This window comes from Temnothorax nylanderi, unplaced genomic scaffold, assembly GCF_030848795.1.
Source record: "Temnothorax nylanderi isolate EJ_2023f unplaced genomic scaffold, tnyl_v1.0 TNYL_tig0103_pilon, whole genome shotgun sequence".
Taxonomy (NCBI): domain Eukaryota; kingdom Metazoa; phylum Arthropoda; class Insecta; order Hymenoptera; family Formicidae; genus Temnothorax; species Temnothorax nylanderi.
In genome coordinates this window covers 102217-120034 of record NW_027249165.1, presented here as the reverse complement: position 1 = coordinate 120034, position 17818 = coordinate 102217, and the positions used below count along the sequence as shown (strand labels likewise).

Sequence of the window (17818 nt, the reverse complement as noted above, 5' to 3'; positions counted from 1 at the left end):
GGACTTTACCTGTAATAATTTGTACGATCTATCTTCCATCGGTGGGTATTGGCGACCTTTACTTTTACCGAGACATTTAGTGCGGTCTTCGTTAGTTACTTGACAAAAGAAACCCTTTTTCGGATCGTACCTCAAGTGCGAGGAGTAATTAAAGGCGGGTGTTATTTTTAGAAATCGTTGCAGTTCGTGCAGCGTTTCCACGGGGTTTTGCCGTAACTGTTCGCCATCGATGATGTGTAATTGTTGCGGTAAATAGAACGATAACCATCTCTCTAAATGTTGGGCATACTTTCCAGGATTTAGACACCTGCAATCAAATGCAATATCATGTTAAAACTTATGCCAGTTAAGATACACGTTATGTTGCATGTTATGTTAATTAAAATATATATAAAATTATAGGGTGATATAAAGTTTCACGATTTTAGAATTCATCTACTTATTAAGGGGCCTATTCTGTAAACGTTAATGGTTATATTACGTGCTTGGCGCAGATGTAATATACCATAGAAAAGCTATACGCAAAGCGCGTAATGATGTCGTTAACGTTTACAGAATAGGTCTCTCACTTTTAATTGCTGTTACGAATAGCATCCATTCATACATTATTAGGCAAATAATGAACGTCTTAGGTAATCGTCCATATTCAATTATGTACCTATTTCTAAGGTCCCGTAGGGGTTTCGGTGCAGAATCACTCGCTGTGATGACTGCATGGAAGGAGTAATTGTTCGCTACCGGATCTCCGTGTACTCTGGTATGCTGGTACCATGAATAAGCACGTCTAGCTGGAGAGAGCAATATGGTGATAAGCTTAGCCCTTGGCAGAAGTGCATGGGCCCTTCGCGGCACTAATTCCCCGTCGAAATAAGTGGCAGATTTCTCAAAAAGGTATCGAGAACTCTCATTTTTTGATGCTGGAAAGAAGCTCATATACCTGAAAAAGTAATGTGAGTCATATATTTCTGTTTTATACATAGCAGCAATAAAAATATTCTTGGCTGATCACTTACCAATCAAGACCTTTGTAATAATTCTTTCCGTTGAAAAACTGTATCTCTTCAAAGGTGTCGGGGCTTGGTAAATTGCTGCTTATTGCTGGATGAATGGATAGGAATGTGTACAACGCCGTGGTGCCGGTTTTTTGAGGTCCGATTACTAAAAATCGCGGTAGTTGATCGCAAGTTTTATTACGGGACCAAATCTTCTGATGTCTCTGATCATCACATGGATTCTGTAAAAAAAGATATTGGAAGCTTAATAGTGTTATAGAAGAGCACACAGTCAAAGTTATCGAATATCCAATCCACTCACTCCCCACACCGGATCGGCCTCCTCGGGATATAACTGAAAGTAACGTTCTCCAAGCGCAAGCGGCGGTGCACTAGATAGCCTTAAATTCGTCCAACATTGAATAAATTTTATAACTGACTCGAAAGTATATAACGCCAGTCGATCATTTCCATAATTCGACATGTGCGTCATAAAAATATTTATCTGGAAAAAACGATATACCATTAAGATTATTTAACCGTTTGCGTATATTATTGTAAAAAAATGTGCTTTACATATATATCATCTTCCTACATTAATCCTCATACATTTTAAATGCATTTTTAATATGATATTGATTTGCATATGTACAAAACCAAAAACATATTAAAAATGCATCTTAAATATATGAAGATTAATGCAGGAAGATGAATATCAGGCCGGAAATGATTAATGATGAAAATAATTTGCTAGATAAATAGTTGTTAAAAGTGAATGGCTATAATACAAAAGATCAAACTAGCCCAGCAAAGATTGATTTCGTAACGGCTGATTTACTCACCGGATTATATACGATCGTTTGGAAAAGTTCCCCGCCTTGTATCGACTCGTCCAGCTTTTCCCTTCCACCTGGATACCTCTCGATAAAAATCGTGTGAGTAAAAAGGCCACATGTTTGCCTCGGTAGGACCTTGAAGTACATAAAAGGGACGTTTTTATATCCGACAACGTGTATCATCGAATTTATGATTTATATATATCAGAGGACTTAATAAAATATAAAATAAATAAATATAATATAAAATAAGATCTATGTATGTGTAATATAAAATAATATACTATATATAAATACATAAAATATTTATTTTGGCAATAAAACCTTAATTTTTCGTAAAAGTTTAGACTCAAATTACATATTGCATCATCCGGTAAAATAATACAACTGCGTTTTACACGCGGTAATATCCATTGGTAAACAAATACTAAATTAGTTATTTGACGGTATTGACGATTGAATTTTACGACCGATTACACGTTTAATATTCATGTAAATTAGCATGCAACAAAATCGAGATTTTCGTATTTCGAAAATTGCGGGATAAGCTAATATTCAAATGCACGGTGGATATGTTATTTTCAATAAACGTTTGTATGTGACTCATACAAATACCTATCGGCAATGCTTGTTTTTTAAAAATATTCAATATGATTGTGGCCGAATTCGGTGTGACTTCGTACCATGATGTTACGATGAATAAAGCCTCGTCTCAAACGAGCCGGCCTCAAATGCGGATATTCTTCGGTGCTCGTGACCTTGATGTTCCACACCCGCTTCCATGCCTCGTAGAGGCCTTCATGGACCGGGTAAACGCCGGAGTGATGCGGACTTACGCTGTACCCGCTTCCGACCGGTATACCGTGGTCCTTTGCGAATTGTTTGTTCAGCGCCATATCCAATTGTAGATGAGTTACATTCTCGTAGAGATGCGGTTGTTGGTGATTCCACATGTGGGAAAACCACGTAAATCTAAAAGACATATAAATTATCGATTGTAATAAACATTTTTATCAAACACACTGAGAGTCACGTAAAGAAACAAAAAACGGCTTCCCAAAGCGCGTGGAAATATCCTTTATATATTTTTAGCTCGATGTCGACAGTCATAATTAACTGCGATCATATATAGCATTGTAACGTTTTGTCGCAGGCGATTATGGCAGCATTATAACAAACTGTTGCGTGACGTTATATACGATAAAAGCTGCTACGACGTGACCGTAAATTTAGTTTATATTATGCGGTCTATATATATGCGCTTCACAGTAATAAATTACATAATTGTAGTACCTAGTCACCGCGCTATAGTTCTAATTAATTAAATTACCTTTAAAGTTATACAAATATTTCGATTCACGATACAACATACATAATATTGTGTTGATTAATATATATCTATTAGTATAGATATATACTTTAGATACACACACATATATACACTTCTACTTCTGATATAATTAATAATTCTCACCGAATTTATCGCTTTTACGTGATTAATTTTCGGATTTACCTGTCTACGTTCTCCAGAAGCATGTCGTCCCCCAAATTCTCCTCCGCTGTCCCGTGATGAAAATATTTCCCGGAAAACCCCAAATTAAATTTGAACCCCGGCACCAGAGTTTGAATTCTTTGCTGAGTGGCTAGCAACGCCATTACGTCATCCTTTCTCAGCCTGGTGCCTTTCTCGCCGACGAATATATCGTCGACGTCCACCAGGATCATACGATTTAAGCTGAGACTCAATTGCCCGTGCGACAGGTAGGATAACGAGTCCAGCAGCAGCAATTTGTGCAGCCAAAACCGTAGGCCACCGCCAAAGAGAACTCTTTGAATTCCGTCATACCTCCCATGATCCTGTAAAATAAATATATTTTGTAAACCAAGTCTTCTTTTTTAGATCTGAAAAATCCAATTAATAAAAAATCTATCGCGTTGCATGCGGTACGTATAATGTACATGCACTTTGATTTAGAACTGTATGCTCTGTGCTGCATTGTAAATGTATAAAATTAAACAAAGTCAATTCGCTCGTTACAAGCTAAGCTATAAGTTAAATCACGGGCCAAAGACGAGTATATAATAAACTTAAGTGTTAAATAATAATTTATATTAATATATTTTAATAATAAAAAATATAATTATCCTGATCCAATAACAAAAATATGTAATTATCACCAGACCGATGACAAAAAATATATAATTATCCTGATCGTGCACATATAAATGGGAATGAGTGTCCGATAACGCAGTGGCTATTCGCCCCAATTTCTTCCATTCACGTTCTCACATCAGAGCGGTTGTTGAATTTAGTTGGCGTTTTAGTTTCGACGCGAACGTGCACCGGTTTCGGGACACTCTATATACGCGAACGCGCGCGCGCGCGCACACACACACACACACACACACACACACACACACACACACACACACACACACACACACACACACACACACTCTCAGCCGACCTAATCATCGCACGTTAACGAGCATCGTTATTTTTCTCTCAATGGAGAGTACGATAGAGTATGGCGAGTAATCGGCCACGTTCGACGTGTTAATTGCATTGTTCGACGGAAACTCCCCAGCAACTCCGCCGCTTCGGTCATGAACCGGGCTTGTTAGCAGTAAACAACAATAATAATCTCACGGATAATCCCGTCTGTGCGGGAGGTCGGGCGTCGAGATAGATACGCGGATCGCACAGGTAGCCAGGTGATTAAATCAGGAGCCAATCAGCCGTGGGCTCATTCGATTAATGAGCGACTGCGCGATGCGCTTCATTTGCTACCATTGGAACCACCAATTTATTTCGTTTCGGGGGGTTGGTCCTATCCTACCCGTCGAATAGATCAAACGCTCGACGGCACCGACGACGCAACGAGAGATGAGCGAAAGGTTGTCGAGATATTTTTGAACCATCACGACTGTAAAACGTATACCGCGTATAACGAGTCGTGGGAATCACCGCGGGACTTCAAAGTGTTTTTTTAATTTCGAGCTCGCTCTATTTATGAACTATTTATAGACGAAATTCATCGCCCAATTAAGAAAAGAATTCTCGTTTTTGCCTCGTCGTATACGTAGTATACGTTCTAAAAGTTTCCAGCTCAAGAATATTTAAAAAGGTGGTAAAATGAATCAACCATTTTCATTTTTCAATATAATCACCCTTTATTTCAATACGTTTTTTAGAATAGTAAATTAATTTGTCTGTACCATTAAAAAAATATTCGAAAATCATTTCATAATCATTGATGAATTTCTTTCCATGCAAATCAAACTTTAATTTTGAAAATAAAAAATAATAATGAAGTCGAAGCTGTAGGGCAGGTGATAAAGTGATCTCTGCAGTGTTAAATCATTTTAAAGACAAAAATTCAGAATATTTTTTTTAAAGTATAACAAATTTCTTTATTATTCTAAAAGATGTATTGAAATAAAGAGTGATTATATTGAAAAATAAAAATAATTGTTTTATTTTATCATCTTTTTTACATCTTTAGATTAGAAACTTTTGGATCTTACTACGTATATTAGTCTGATTACATAATACATGAACTCAATTTCACACTGTATTTCCATTATGAGACTTTACACAAAACAATTCAAAATTCATATATCTCATCTAATGAATCAGTCTTTCTGTTTAACCAAAACGTCGAGGCTTCTGAGTTATAAATTGGATTTAAGTTTGAGATCTTCTGAATACCTAAATATAAAAGAAGACTCGAGATACTTTTTCACATTTATTCTTAAAAGTCAGCCGTATTTTGGCGTAACGCGCGAAATAAACTAGGTGCACCGTCAATTGGTACCACAGGGATGGGAAAGTTAGCAAAAAAACTCCTCGCATATATCTCATAAGCTCTGTCTCGCTAGTACAGAGACAAAACGGTTGAGTGTGAGATATGCATTCCGGGTGGATGCGGAAAAACGTCGCCGCGCCGGTACGGAACGCGCAAAACATCGACAAATACAGCGCGTGTATTCGCGCTCTTCGTTACATCAGACGGTATCTCGCGTGTGCCTGTCCGACGAGAACGTCGTTTCCTTTATATCATCCGCAATTCGGCGGCTCCTTCGGGTGTCTGCGCGTCCTCGTGTTTTTCGCGTTACACCACCACCGTCGTCGTCGTCGTCGTCCTACTTCTCTTTTCTCCGTCTCTCTTATCCCACGTCCGTTACGTCCGGAATCTTGCAGTTGCGAATTCCTGCACGAATGTAAAACGCTGGCCGGGACGGCTTTACGAATTGTTTCAGTTTACCTCCACCAACTGCAGATCCTTTCTACATTTCCTCGTTTTTTTTCCGTCTCCCTCTTTCTCGCGCCACCGTACCTTCCTCTTTCTTTCTCTCTTTCCCTTCCTCTGGTCTCCGTGTACGTGGCCACGAGCCGTATCGCGGAAATTCCACATTTGTTTTCGTTTTCCGGCGCCGTCGCTGGCAGAGCAGGAAGAATCGCCAGGACGAGAGAAACAGCGGAAAGGAAAAATGTAGGGAGGTGAATGAGAAAGTTACATACATATTCGCGGTTTCTATTATTAATACAAGATAATTATCATTGAGAATATAGCGAAAAAAGGTCACCCGTTCCTGACGAAGTCATATAAATTCCATGCAATATTTATAAAAGGAAAGGAAACAAATGAGAAGAAACATGGTTGGAATAATAATGTAACTTGAAATGTGAATCAAAGAATAAGGTTTTTCAATATTTTTCTGTATTGTTTGTTAACTCTTCAAATATCTCTTTGCAAAAAAAAAATTATTAATCAGAGAAACAATTCTTAAAAGAGGAAGTGAAAGGTATCTTAAAATGTTTCTTCTTATCAAAAAGCATATTTTAAAAATCTGAATCTTCTAAAAAAGAGTTAAGAGCAATGAAAGACGAAGCTATTTTTAGCGCAACATGATATTTGGCAATTATTTTCTGCTGGAAACACGTACGTAAGCCCTTATCACATCGACCGATGGTTAACGTAAGAGGAGGGCGAGCTCGCTCTTATCGTGCGACGTTCGAGAGAGAGAGGGTCCGTGGAAGACTCTTCTCCTCGGCAGAAATACTCACGCCGGCACAAGCGCGGAATGAAATCACACTGTGCGTATTGTTCCAAGACCTTCCTTTTGTTCTGTACCCCTTGCGAACGGCGGTTCTTACACAGCCACTCAGCTTCTTGTTTCCTGCCCGGCCGCCTTGCCTCTTTTCTACCCTTCATTACACGCAACCGCAAAGCGAAGTGGCGCATCTGAGAAATTCCGCGTTTTCAACCCGCTCTTTTTTCACCATCAAGATTTAGAGAGAGGGGCAAACCACCGTTTTTGAAAATGTGAATTTTTAACCGAACTGAGAGCTCTTTCGTAAGAAAGATAAGTGCACGAATAATGCATCTTAGGATCGCTTCGTAATTCGTTTATGGCGATTACTTTGAGTTTGTCACCGACATAATAACAGGCCGGGATCATCGTTAAAAATTATTGCGCTCCTTGTATCTCGTTCCGCGAACGACGAGGATCAAGGAGACTAAAATCGGCACGCTCGCGATATATGCGGTAATAAAACGAGCTCTCGTGAGACTCGCGGGCTTTCGCGGTGAACAAGAAGGGATTTTATTTTCCCAAACGTGCCCATGCGAGTATAAATGTCGAGTACAACTATTTCGCGGATTGTTCGTGTATATCTTCCCTCCCTGCCGTCATATCTTTCCTACCATCTCCACGGGATTCTGGTTCCCTGCACTCTTTCAGAGCAAAGATTGTTCCACCGAAATACCGCGTGCGTTTTCGTTTTTCGAGATTATCTTTGTAGCCGGGAAGATAAGAGCCAAGCGCGCACGAAGCTGCATAAGTTAATAAGGGACGTCCCAAAGGACACGTTCGAAGCTTTGTGTAAGTATAATAATATAGGGACCGCGCGGAGTTCAAAGCCAGTGTTCAAAGATAATATAACTTTGACTTGATATGTCGCGGATTCTACGATTTCCTCGGTGTGTTCATCGCGAAAGCTCCCTCGTTCTTACATTTAGCCCCAAAGAGCATCTATTATCCTTGCACACCGACTACACGCTAACGGAATTCTAACGCAGCGGCGCGTTAGGTGCGCGATAGGCGAGAGAAAGAGAAAATGATTTAAACGTTCCCCGGTCGCCGAACGGGTAATAGGCATGGGCGCGCGAGTCCTGGGTGCATTAATTCCGCAGTCGTCCGAGTTGTCCGGGAAGGGATACGTGACCGGAATGTTCGGCAAATAAAGTGCACGGGCTCACCTGGATGACAGTAGCCAGGGGACTTTTGTTGGCCGGATAGTCGAGGCTGTCTCGATATGCCCAAGCGAGCGGCTCGTAGGTGCTGTGATTGGCCTGAAAAATAGTCCAGTCACCGCCAGGAAGTGGTCCCCAGGCCGTTTCCCCCGATCTGGTTAATCGAAGAATGGGAGACGCCGCATTCAGCTGAGCATCCTGAGGGAAGAAAGAGCGACCTGATTCTATGTGGCCCAAGCACAAAAGTTTTCGCTCTCGCTCGTCGTCGTGCCGGATTCCCTCGCTTTCGGGGAAATCAAATTTTCGGGGGCATCACGCGCGCTTTAGCGCTTTGTTAAAAGAGGATTTGTTCGGACCAATGCGCGATTTTATATTCAGAATCATCGCGCGCAATAATATTTCCTATGAAATACGCGAGGCTATGAAATGTGATAATGATTACGTAAAAAATTATTTAAAAATTCATAAGATATGTTAATATAACGGTAAAAGGTAAATCGAAATTTTGAAAATTGTTTCAAACATTCCCCAGGTTTCAGTTTGCGTTTAATCCGCGCGCTCGGAATAATCCCGATTTTATATAATTTATGCCTGCAGAAATAAAATTAATTTCAAACCCGTTCATTTAAATACGTCGAGAACATTTATAAAATCGCTTTGCGGTTATGCGGTTTTATTTAAAGAGAAATGACATATTTCGTGCTCGATGAGTATGAACAGCACTAGTTTTGTTAGTCCTTTTTCCGAGAGCGGCACGAGATCGTTACTCACGAGATATGCCACGCGTTCGAGGCACGATCGATGCTCCAAACTTTCAAGAAGATTGCAACTTATTTCTCATTACGAACATTGCGGTAATAAGATAACTGCGATAAGATAACAAGCTGCGGATGATTGATATCACGGAATTAAATATCTAATAATTAATCATTAACATGATTCAAGATATGTGGTTACAGTATAAATTAACACAACTGCGCAATAGTGTTTTTCAAGCGAAACATATAATATCGATTACTACACTCAGCCCTAAAGCTATGAGGATTATTCTTTTCATTGCTCCCTTTTACGAGGGTTTTTTTCCTCGTTTCGATATCACTTTCCGTGATACAAATTTAATTGCAGCCATAAAGATTATCACACAGATTTTCTATCATCATGGCTTTCTTAGATAATCCCTAGTATTGATTGTGAAAGACCATAGTAGATAAAAATATCCTTATATCCTTAGTCCTTACATTTTACTTTTAATAATACAATTAGGAGATACAGTCTTACGTGTCAATTTGGCAAAATTAAATAAATTATAACATAAAATTATATTATAAAGAAATATATTTATAAAAGATATAATACGTACAAGAATATAAAATCTTAATAAAATTTAAAAATAAATGTAAATTGTGAAAGATTTTGATATATGTCTAAAAAAGAAGTTACAGTATGTAACAGTATCTAGAGTTTGAATATCTAATATTAGAGACTGACCTTCAATCTAAGATTAGTATGTATAAAAAGTGGAAAGCCCTTAAGCTGAGCACCAACGAGACTCTCCTCTCCTGGAGGGGCAAAACCGACGATGCCAACTGAATATTCCCTGCAATATTTGTCGAGTAGCTCACGATTCCATTTGTCCATCTGCAGGTACTTGTTTAGATTCTCGAAGATCAGCACCCCGTACCGACCCTTATCGAGATTCGTCAGCACCGGTAAGGACTTACCGGCCACCTCCACTTTGTACCTGAAAGCATATCAGTAATTTTTCGTATTTAATAGCCTGTAAAATTCAACATTTTTTGAAGTTGAAGGAAAATTTGTATTATTAAAAAATGGAATGTTTTTTATCATTTTCATTGAAACTGCAACACATTAATTCATAACGCAATGTACTCTACCGAATATTGAAATATTTATTGAAAATTTTTCATTACATTTTATCCAAAAATTTTTAATATTTTTAGAAATGGAATTTTCAATAAAAGGAGAAAGTCATAAGTTTCTACAATCGCGGCTTTTTAATACGAAACGATTCAATTGTAACAAGATATAGGCATTACAAATATAACAAGTTTTGTGATGCGCCAAGTACTTTTTCGAAAGTGCTATAATTTTTGCGGATATATCGCACGCCCTACATTTACCGTTTCCGGATGCCATTAAAACTGCAGCAATATATATTCTGCTAATCGCCTTCGGGGTCCCCGTGCTTAAGAATTGAACATAGAGGAATGTGGACTTTTGCGAACTTCGCTTAGGTGCGCATTATTCTTACGGGGTTTATATATAAGTCAAGGGGAAAAAAAAGTTTTGTTAACGTGTTCTTTAAAATGGAATAAATTCTCTCTTGCTCCCCCGTCTTTCTTCCACCTCGCCAGTAGCTGATACTTTACAGGATCGTTCTCTCTCTTTTCCTGCCAGCGCAAATATTTCACTGCAAATATTTAGACGTGAATGCCACTCGTGTAAGATGCCGCCGTTAACGTGTGTTTTGACAATTTCAATCCGATGGCGTATCGTTTAAAGTGCGAGCCGTAGTAAATAGAAGTAAAATGGAATATCGATAAAAGAAGCAGTCCGGGGGGGAGAAGCCGTCGGTATTATTAAACGATAAAACTCAGACACTTTATATCGAAATTCCATTTATGTAGCATTCAAAAAAATGCTCCGCGAATAATAAAGCAATTACCCATATGATACATCGCTCTCTTTTACATCGAGACATTCGGGAGATTTATTACATTTTTTTTTTTCACGAAATTATATCCCGACACCGTTGAAGCTGTCTTCCGTTGCGCATTTCGGCCTTATCTGAATTTTTATTTCCAGTGTACCCTCCCAATCGCAAAAAAAATTCGACAGACCATACTTCTGTCCTGTGCGCGATAAAATGATTTTATTGCGGAAATAAACTGGCGAGGCTTCTCTCGTCGACCGTACCGATGGATTTCTCTCATATTCTGTCGCGCGTCGTAAAGAGGTGGCGTGAATATCAGATTTATTGGAGATGTGCATTCCGATAAAAAAATTTAACAAAAAAATAAATAAATAAAAAAGGAAGAGAAATGTATCGGCTGCTCAATGGCAAGTCCATGTTCAATTTTTTAGCAGATTTTTCGGGGAATGGAAAGCATATATCGCTCGTAAAGTCGCGATGAAATAAATATTCAATAGCTGTAGGTAAAGTTGTGCTGTTTGTTATTTGTAATATATCAAATATATACATATATACATATAAAATTTATTATTCTCGAACGAGCCATTCGGTTCTTTTAATGGTTAATAGCCGGACTGGAGAATCACGTTAGATCATCTATAATAAAATGGTAAGTGGTAAATATTTCAGGCGCATTAGTGTTAACAATAAATATTAGATATTGCTTCGACTGGAGCTGAAACTATCCCACTGCATGAATATTTGCCAAATAGTCCCAATCCCCGACTTTCCGCAATGTATGTACATGAAGCTTCGCCGAATGAAAGGGAAGAGCACGGGAAGAAAGAAGGCAGTACGGTATCGTGCAACCGCTGGGTAATATTGTCGTTAAAAGATGGCAAACAATATTCGAAGTATAGCAAACAGTTTTAGATTGTGCATGCAAACGTAGACATAACTGGAAAACCCGCCAGCGGTTCATGCGGATCAATATCAACGATAGTTTGGGTATCTCCTATTTGTGTTTAACATTCAGGACTGATTCTAATCGCGTACATATATATATCAACGCGTTAGCATGCCAGAGCGCCAGATTGCCGTTATCCCGAATGCAAAATAGTCCTGATACTGTCGATCTATAAAATGTCCAGTACATCGGATTTGTTAGTAGAATAATATTCTTGTTATTGCGATTTCTTCCCTAATGATAATAATAATAATTTTAATGCAGGCGATATGAAATGTTATACATAAAGACACGAGCAGCACCTCAAAAGATAAAGCGTCAACAATGAGAAACCTCGACAAACCCTCGACAATTAATATAACTAATAATAATAATAATGATGATAAAGTATATGTGCTTTACTCTAGTAACGTACAGATAGTAAATTCGAGAAATAAAAATTTCAACGCTGTCGAAACACATTGGAAAAAAGCACGTCTGTATATACATATATTAATAGGTATTTCAATTTTTAAACATCAAGTCTCATTGTGATTTCTCAGATAGTTGCCCACCGGTATAGTTAGCGCTAGTTCAGCACTTACATTGTTAATGCGTAATTTACTAGTTTCGCGCAGCAACAATGAAGATAAATGACTTCAGCACGGTGCAACGACACGGCGGCGCGGCGAGCCGACGCGTTCGGGCCGAGTTAAGTTAAGGGCCGCGAGTAATCCGCCCGATCTAATAGTTTTATAATGAGTGAACGTTGTTATATATCGGGTCGCGCGCCCACAGCTGACTTTATTTCCGCGTTAACGGATTCATGTCGACGGTGCCTCACGGCACCGGGTACGCGACGAGCGCAGAAAATTTAAGTTAACTAATGAATACCGGGTATAATTTAACGACGTAATCGATTCGATAATTGGTAACCGCCCATTAACGGCGAGTTAGCCAATTTACGAGACTAACGAACTGTCATAACGAACCACGCCGCTGGATGGGGGCTCTTTTGTTCTTGGCTAACAATCGAGAGTTCGCCGTCGAAGCGCGCACCCGCCGCGCGCCCACGCGTCACGCGAAGAATCCGAAAGCGAAATTCAGAAGTATCGATCCCTGGCACAACCGTCCCGGGTCCCCAATCGCGAAACGATGAAAGGCGTGCACGTGATGGGGATGATACCGGCCCGGACTTCGAAATTTGTGCGGCGGAGTACGCCGGCGGCACCGGCGGCAGTTTCGTTAATTATATTTCGAACTTCGTGTCCTTAAAAGTTCATCCCTGCCTCTGCGACAGAGAACTTTCCTGTCTCACCCGGGCGACGAAGATTGAATTAAATTTAATTAATACAGAATGAGGAGAGATAAAATTGACGCGATGTCTTGATATTAGAGATATATATACATATATACTGAATAAGACGCTATTGATCTCTGAGACGAGATAGCCGAGAGATTCTATCGATTCCGCTATCTGTCCTCGTTAAGTTCGTTAATATCTAATGCCCTATATTGGGAGGTTATAATTAATGTTAATCAATAATATTACATGCTTATAATTTTCATTGAGCTTTCACAATTAATCACTCATATCAAGATTACACGAAATAATTCCAGTTTTTTTTCTCCCTCACGTTTTTCTTATTCAAATTAATATAAATAGGAATATATTTGATAATGTGACATCCAATTTGTAATATGTGTATATGTAATAATGTAATAGCACGAAGTTTACTTTAATATAATTAATATTACGGTAATTAATCAAACTGCATCTTTTAAAGAAAGGTATAGGAAATCGCAATATCGCTACTAAAGGAAACTATAGCCTTATGAAAACGAGACTACTACGCGGCTAGTTTAATTAACCAGCTGTAATTTTATCTTAAATTCAAGTTATTAAAACATGAAAGCAAAGCATATCAGCGCTCGGACAGCTTCTTTAGTAAATCGTTTAATCAAGTAAAATGTTGCTCAGTTTCCTCGGCGAATAATACAAAGAGTAAGGAGCATCTTGAAATTTTCATCCCGATTTTACATATATAGCTTTCGATCATTTTCAGCGTATTAAAAAAAGGGAATTTTATAAAGTTATTATGCTAATACATATCTAACTCATATGGCGCTTCATTATCCGTGGGCGAGGCTAGAAACTCACCGAGCGAATTTCACGTTAAAATGCAGATGTAATTCGCGGAAATTCGCGTGCGGAGCAGATATTATAAACGCAAAGTGCCGTGCGGTCCGAATTGTAACGGCGTACAAGGGCCTAGGTATATTTTCATTAAGAAGAATAATTTAATTAAACGGATTAAATGACAGAGGATTGGATAACAGCGTACGCGAATTCAGCTCGAATGTGCAATCGCCGATCGTTCGCGGCGGTTATCATAAGTTATCCCTTTAGGATGCAAAAACGATAAGCGACTTCTCGGGGTACGCGACGCGATGCAACATCGGGAAGCAACGGTGGACCCCGGAGGGGAAATAATTTACCCCCGGGGCGTGTTCCAAAGAAGTCGTAGTCGCCTCGTAAATTTCTGGCCGACGCGACGCGTGGCCCCGTTCCTGCTTCTAGCCCTCTCGACCGGCCCTCCGCTTTTCCGCGAGTGGAAAAACTCAGGAGTTTCGGGAAAACAACTTCATAATTTTCCGTGGAAATCTTTTCGATTTGCCATACGCTTAATGTCAGCGATGCGAGGAAGGAAATTCCAAGGAGGGCTCATTAGTTTCGATCCGCGTTACCGTGCGGCGGACATCGCCTTCTTCGCGGAGCCGTTTCGTTTTATGCAACCGGGCGAAACTTTTTAAATTACTCCTCGAATTAAATTATGCCGCATAGTTGACGCAAATTGGACCAAAGGCACGGCGACATTTACGGCGATGACATGACAGTCGCGCAACGTTTTAAACGGAGAGAGAGAGAGAGAGAGAGAGAGAGAGAGAGAGGGCCCTTGACTAGATTAATAGCACATAAATTCGAAAAATGTATAAAGAATGCCGAGGTAATACCTTACAGAGGAGCGATTCGATAAATTCCCGTCGGCATTATTAAAACTGCTTAAAAATATCAGGAATTCCAAAAAGTTACGCGGGAGTAGAGTCGAGCGAACTTTTGATCTTAACAAGTCGCTGCTCTAAATGTATATATATTAAATGTATTCAATAAAAATCTATTTCCAGTCTTTTGTCATTTCTTATAAATCGGCACACAACTTGACACTCGTATCTCTTTGTAAAAAAATTAGTTGGCAAGTGTCGAGAATCGTGATATATGTAGATAAAGCTCTTTCTTAATGCCCTCAACTTTCGTAATATCTTCAGAGTTCCGCCGCAATCTGCAATAGATCTGCGACGGGCACTGCCCGAGAATCTAGTTTTGCACATGCTCTCTCCGCCGCGCCGCGCCGCGCCGGATGTTACGACGACATTGCCCGATGTTTTCTCTCACGGGTGCAGGATGTTTCTCTCAAAAATAAATGTCTGAAGTTCCTCCGCCGCGCCGGTGTGCCCCGTTCGTAGTTTTCGTTGAAGATTTACAAGGCCGGCGACACGTTAGCATTGCAAAATATTGAATTAATCCGGGCACTCGCGGACTTCCTGAATCTTTCATTCTTCGCTACCGGAGGTGTTTTCGCACCTCCGGATTTAAACGAAGGTTCGGCTTATACTCTTCCGTTCGCGTCTCCTCCCGCGTTCGCGAAGAAGCAGAAGAAAATCGCGATTACAATAAACGAGCGTAAGCTATTAAGTAAACAGAAAGATGAAAGAAGACGTAAAAAGTCTCGAGGATTACCGTGCCATTCGTTACGCGCTATAAATTGCTGTTTACCGAGACAACCTGTTTGCATACGTTTAAACGCTGCAGACATAACAGCCGTTGTAACATAAAGTAACTACATCTACTGTCGTACTAACACGCCTCGCACGGATAAAATAAAATGATGAAAGATGATCGCGGTAACCCCATCTTATCATGAGGCCCGGCTCTTGGTAAGGATATCCGATACTCATGACCCAGATAGGGATCTTCAAAAGTATCGACTATGGATGCTTTTAGCCTTACTAGCACTATTAGTGTGTATTATCTTATAGTGTCTTATAGTACCGATACTCCGTAGCGTAGAAACTGGTACGGCTATTCACTATAAAGCGCACGATTGTCTAATGCCTTTCCAAAATGTATCGAATATGTATTTTTCAAGTATCGATACCGAGCATCGTAGTCGCGAAACGTTTCGGTCGTCCGCTAAACTTGGCGCGTTTTCTTAACGGTATTTGTGAATGGTGCGATAACAGAAACGATAAAAGACAAACGCTGCTACGTCATTCGACGGCGCGATATCTCGCAGCCATTGTCATTTCTCGTTGAGGGAGGAACTAAAAGCAAAAGGTGGCGGGACAACGAGGGTCGGGAAGAAGCTCAAACGAAGAAGGAAACCGGCCACCCTTCGGCGCGGAGCGTCGCGCGTCGTCGTAGACGAGGTGGGCAAACACGATTTACTCCCGGCAAGGACTTATCTTCCTGGCTGGCGGCGGTCGCATCCGGTGCGGCGACAACGGGAACGAGCGCAAACGAGAAAAGTCGTCGCCCAGGCGGATTTGCCGAAAGTGCATTCCGCGGAATGAAGAGGAACGGCGACGCAAGGGCGAGTATAAGAAAATAAGGTGCTTGTCGAGCTGGCAAAGCGGAAGCGACCGCCCGCGCCGTCACCTCCGAAGAAATACAAAAGGATGTTTTTCGCGGACAAGCAAAGTGTCCTAGACCTATCGAACCGCGTCGAGACGGATCTTAAATCTATCCAATGGATCGGATGTAACTTTAGTTAATTTGGAGCTATTTTTTCGTTGGTAAAAATATTAATAATTTTTGCATAAATTATGTCAGGAACGAAGAATATTTCATTAGGAACAGAAAAACTGTTTTAAAATGTCCTGCGGCATTATCATTGTTAAAATAACTATACTACCACCGCTATATATCTCCGAGATATTTTTCGTCGATTAAATTTCCTCACTCGCGAACGTGCTTTAACAAACTCCTCGGCAGACAGTAATAAGGCAAAAATACATTTTCAAGCGAGATTTTCAAGCGAGAAATGAATACCTCGAGAATTCTATGCAAGAATACAAATAGAAGATTCAGTATACTGCATTGTGCAGACTGTGCTTTTCGTTCCAGAGGCATTACATGTGATTTTTCAGAAAAAGAAATTTTAGATTCATCCATCAGAATATCTGTGTTTTGAATCTAGACGTAGTTCTCCATAATATAATATGTACATAATATAATATGTGCAATATAAAAACATAATATACTATACTAATAATAAGTCTCCGTTGTGTATCGGTATTTATGGGGTCCATAACTAGCGTTGAATAAAAGACGAGGGAAAATTTGCAGAAAATAAAAGCAACGTTTGGAGTACATTTTTCGACTCAGCCAATTTGTCGCGGGTGCGTCACGATCGGAATTTCTTTGTCGGATCGTCGAGGCGTATTTGTATAAAGTTTAATCTACTCAAACGCCTCTCTCGTCTTTCGTCGCGGGGGAGATTACGCACGCATACAAAGACGTTTTATTAGGATGGAGATTTAATTCGAGAGGATCCACCGCAGCTGGCCTATTGTGCCTCGTCCAGGACGGAAGGCGCGGTGGAATCCGCATTCGCGTATTGTCGAGATCTCCGCGAAATTCTCCGCAAGAGGTGGGTATATATACGTATATTTATTCTTTTGTGCCGCGGCGTAGAAATGTAAAAAAAAAAGGCGATGCCGGAACGCGGCGAATAAAACCGGCGCGGCGGCGCGCGCCCGGCGCTGCAGATCATTTTCCGACGAACTTTCTATCGTGGTTCAGACAGCCGCGCCTGATGATCTGTATCTGGATAAAAATCCAATTATTCCGTATAATGGGCGCGTAGCTCGCGTCGATGCGAGCGGAATTAACGCGGCCATTACGGCGCGGTGCGAGATTAACTCTTCGGCCGAGATCCATCGACCAGAGCTTTTCTCAAATTCGGAATAGAACGCTTCTTTCCACTGATTCGTCACTGTTAAAAATATATATTGAAAGAATTTTTTTCCTATAGTGTCAATATGTCGTTTTCATTTGGGATAAATTCTCT

General features: G+C 40.1%; 1 protein-coding gene across 1 annotated transcript in view; it reads right to left on the bottom strand.

Annotated features, from left to right (window-relative positions):
* Positions 1-17818, bottom strand: part of Sfl (N-deacetylase and N-sulfotransferase sfl) — a 113856-nt gene that overhangs the window by 3180 nt on the left and 92858 nt on the right. The window contains exons 4-12 of the mRNA XM_071711971.1: positions 9577-9829; positions 8095-8286; positions 3342-3685; positions 2512-2800; positions 1835-1963; positions 1315-1497; positions 1014-1234; positions 659-937; positions 10-307 (exon numbers count right to left, since the gene is read on the bottom strand). Coding sequence (XP_071568072.1) covers positions 10-307; positions 659-937; positions 1014-1234; positions 1315-1497; positions 1835-1963; positions 2512-2800; positions 3342-3685; positions 8095-8286; positions 9577-9829 — 2188 coding nt within the window. The remainder of the gene's footprint in view (positions 1-9; positions 308-658; positions 938-1013; positions 1235-1314; positions 1498-1834; positions 1964-2511; positions 2801-3341; positions 3686-8094; positions 8287-9576; positions 9830-17818) is intronic.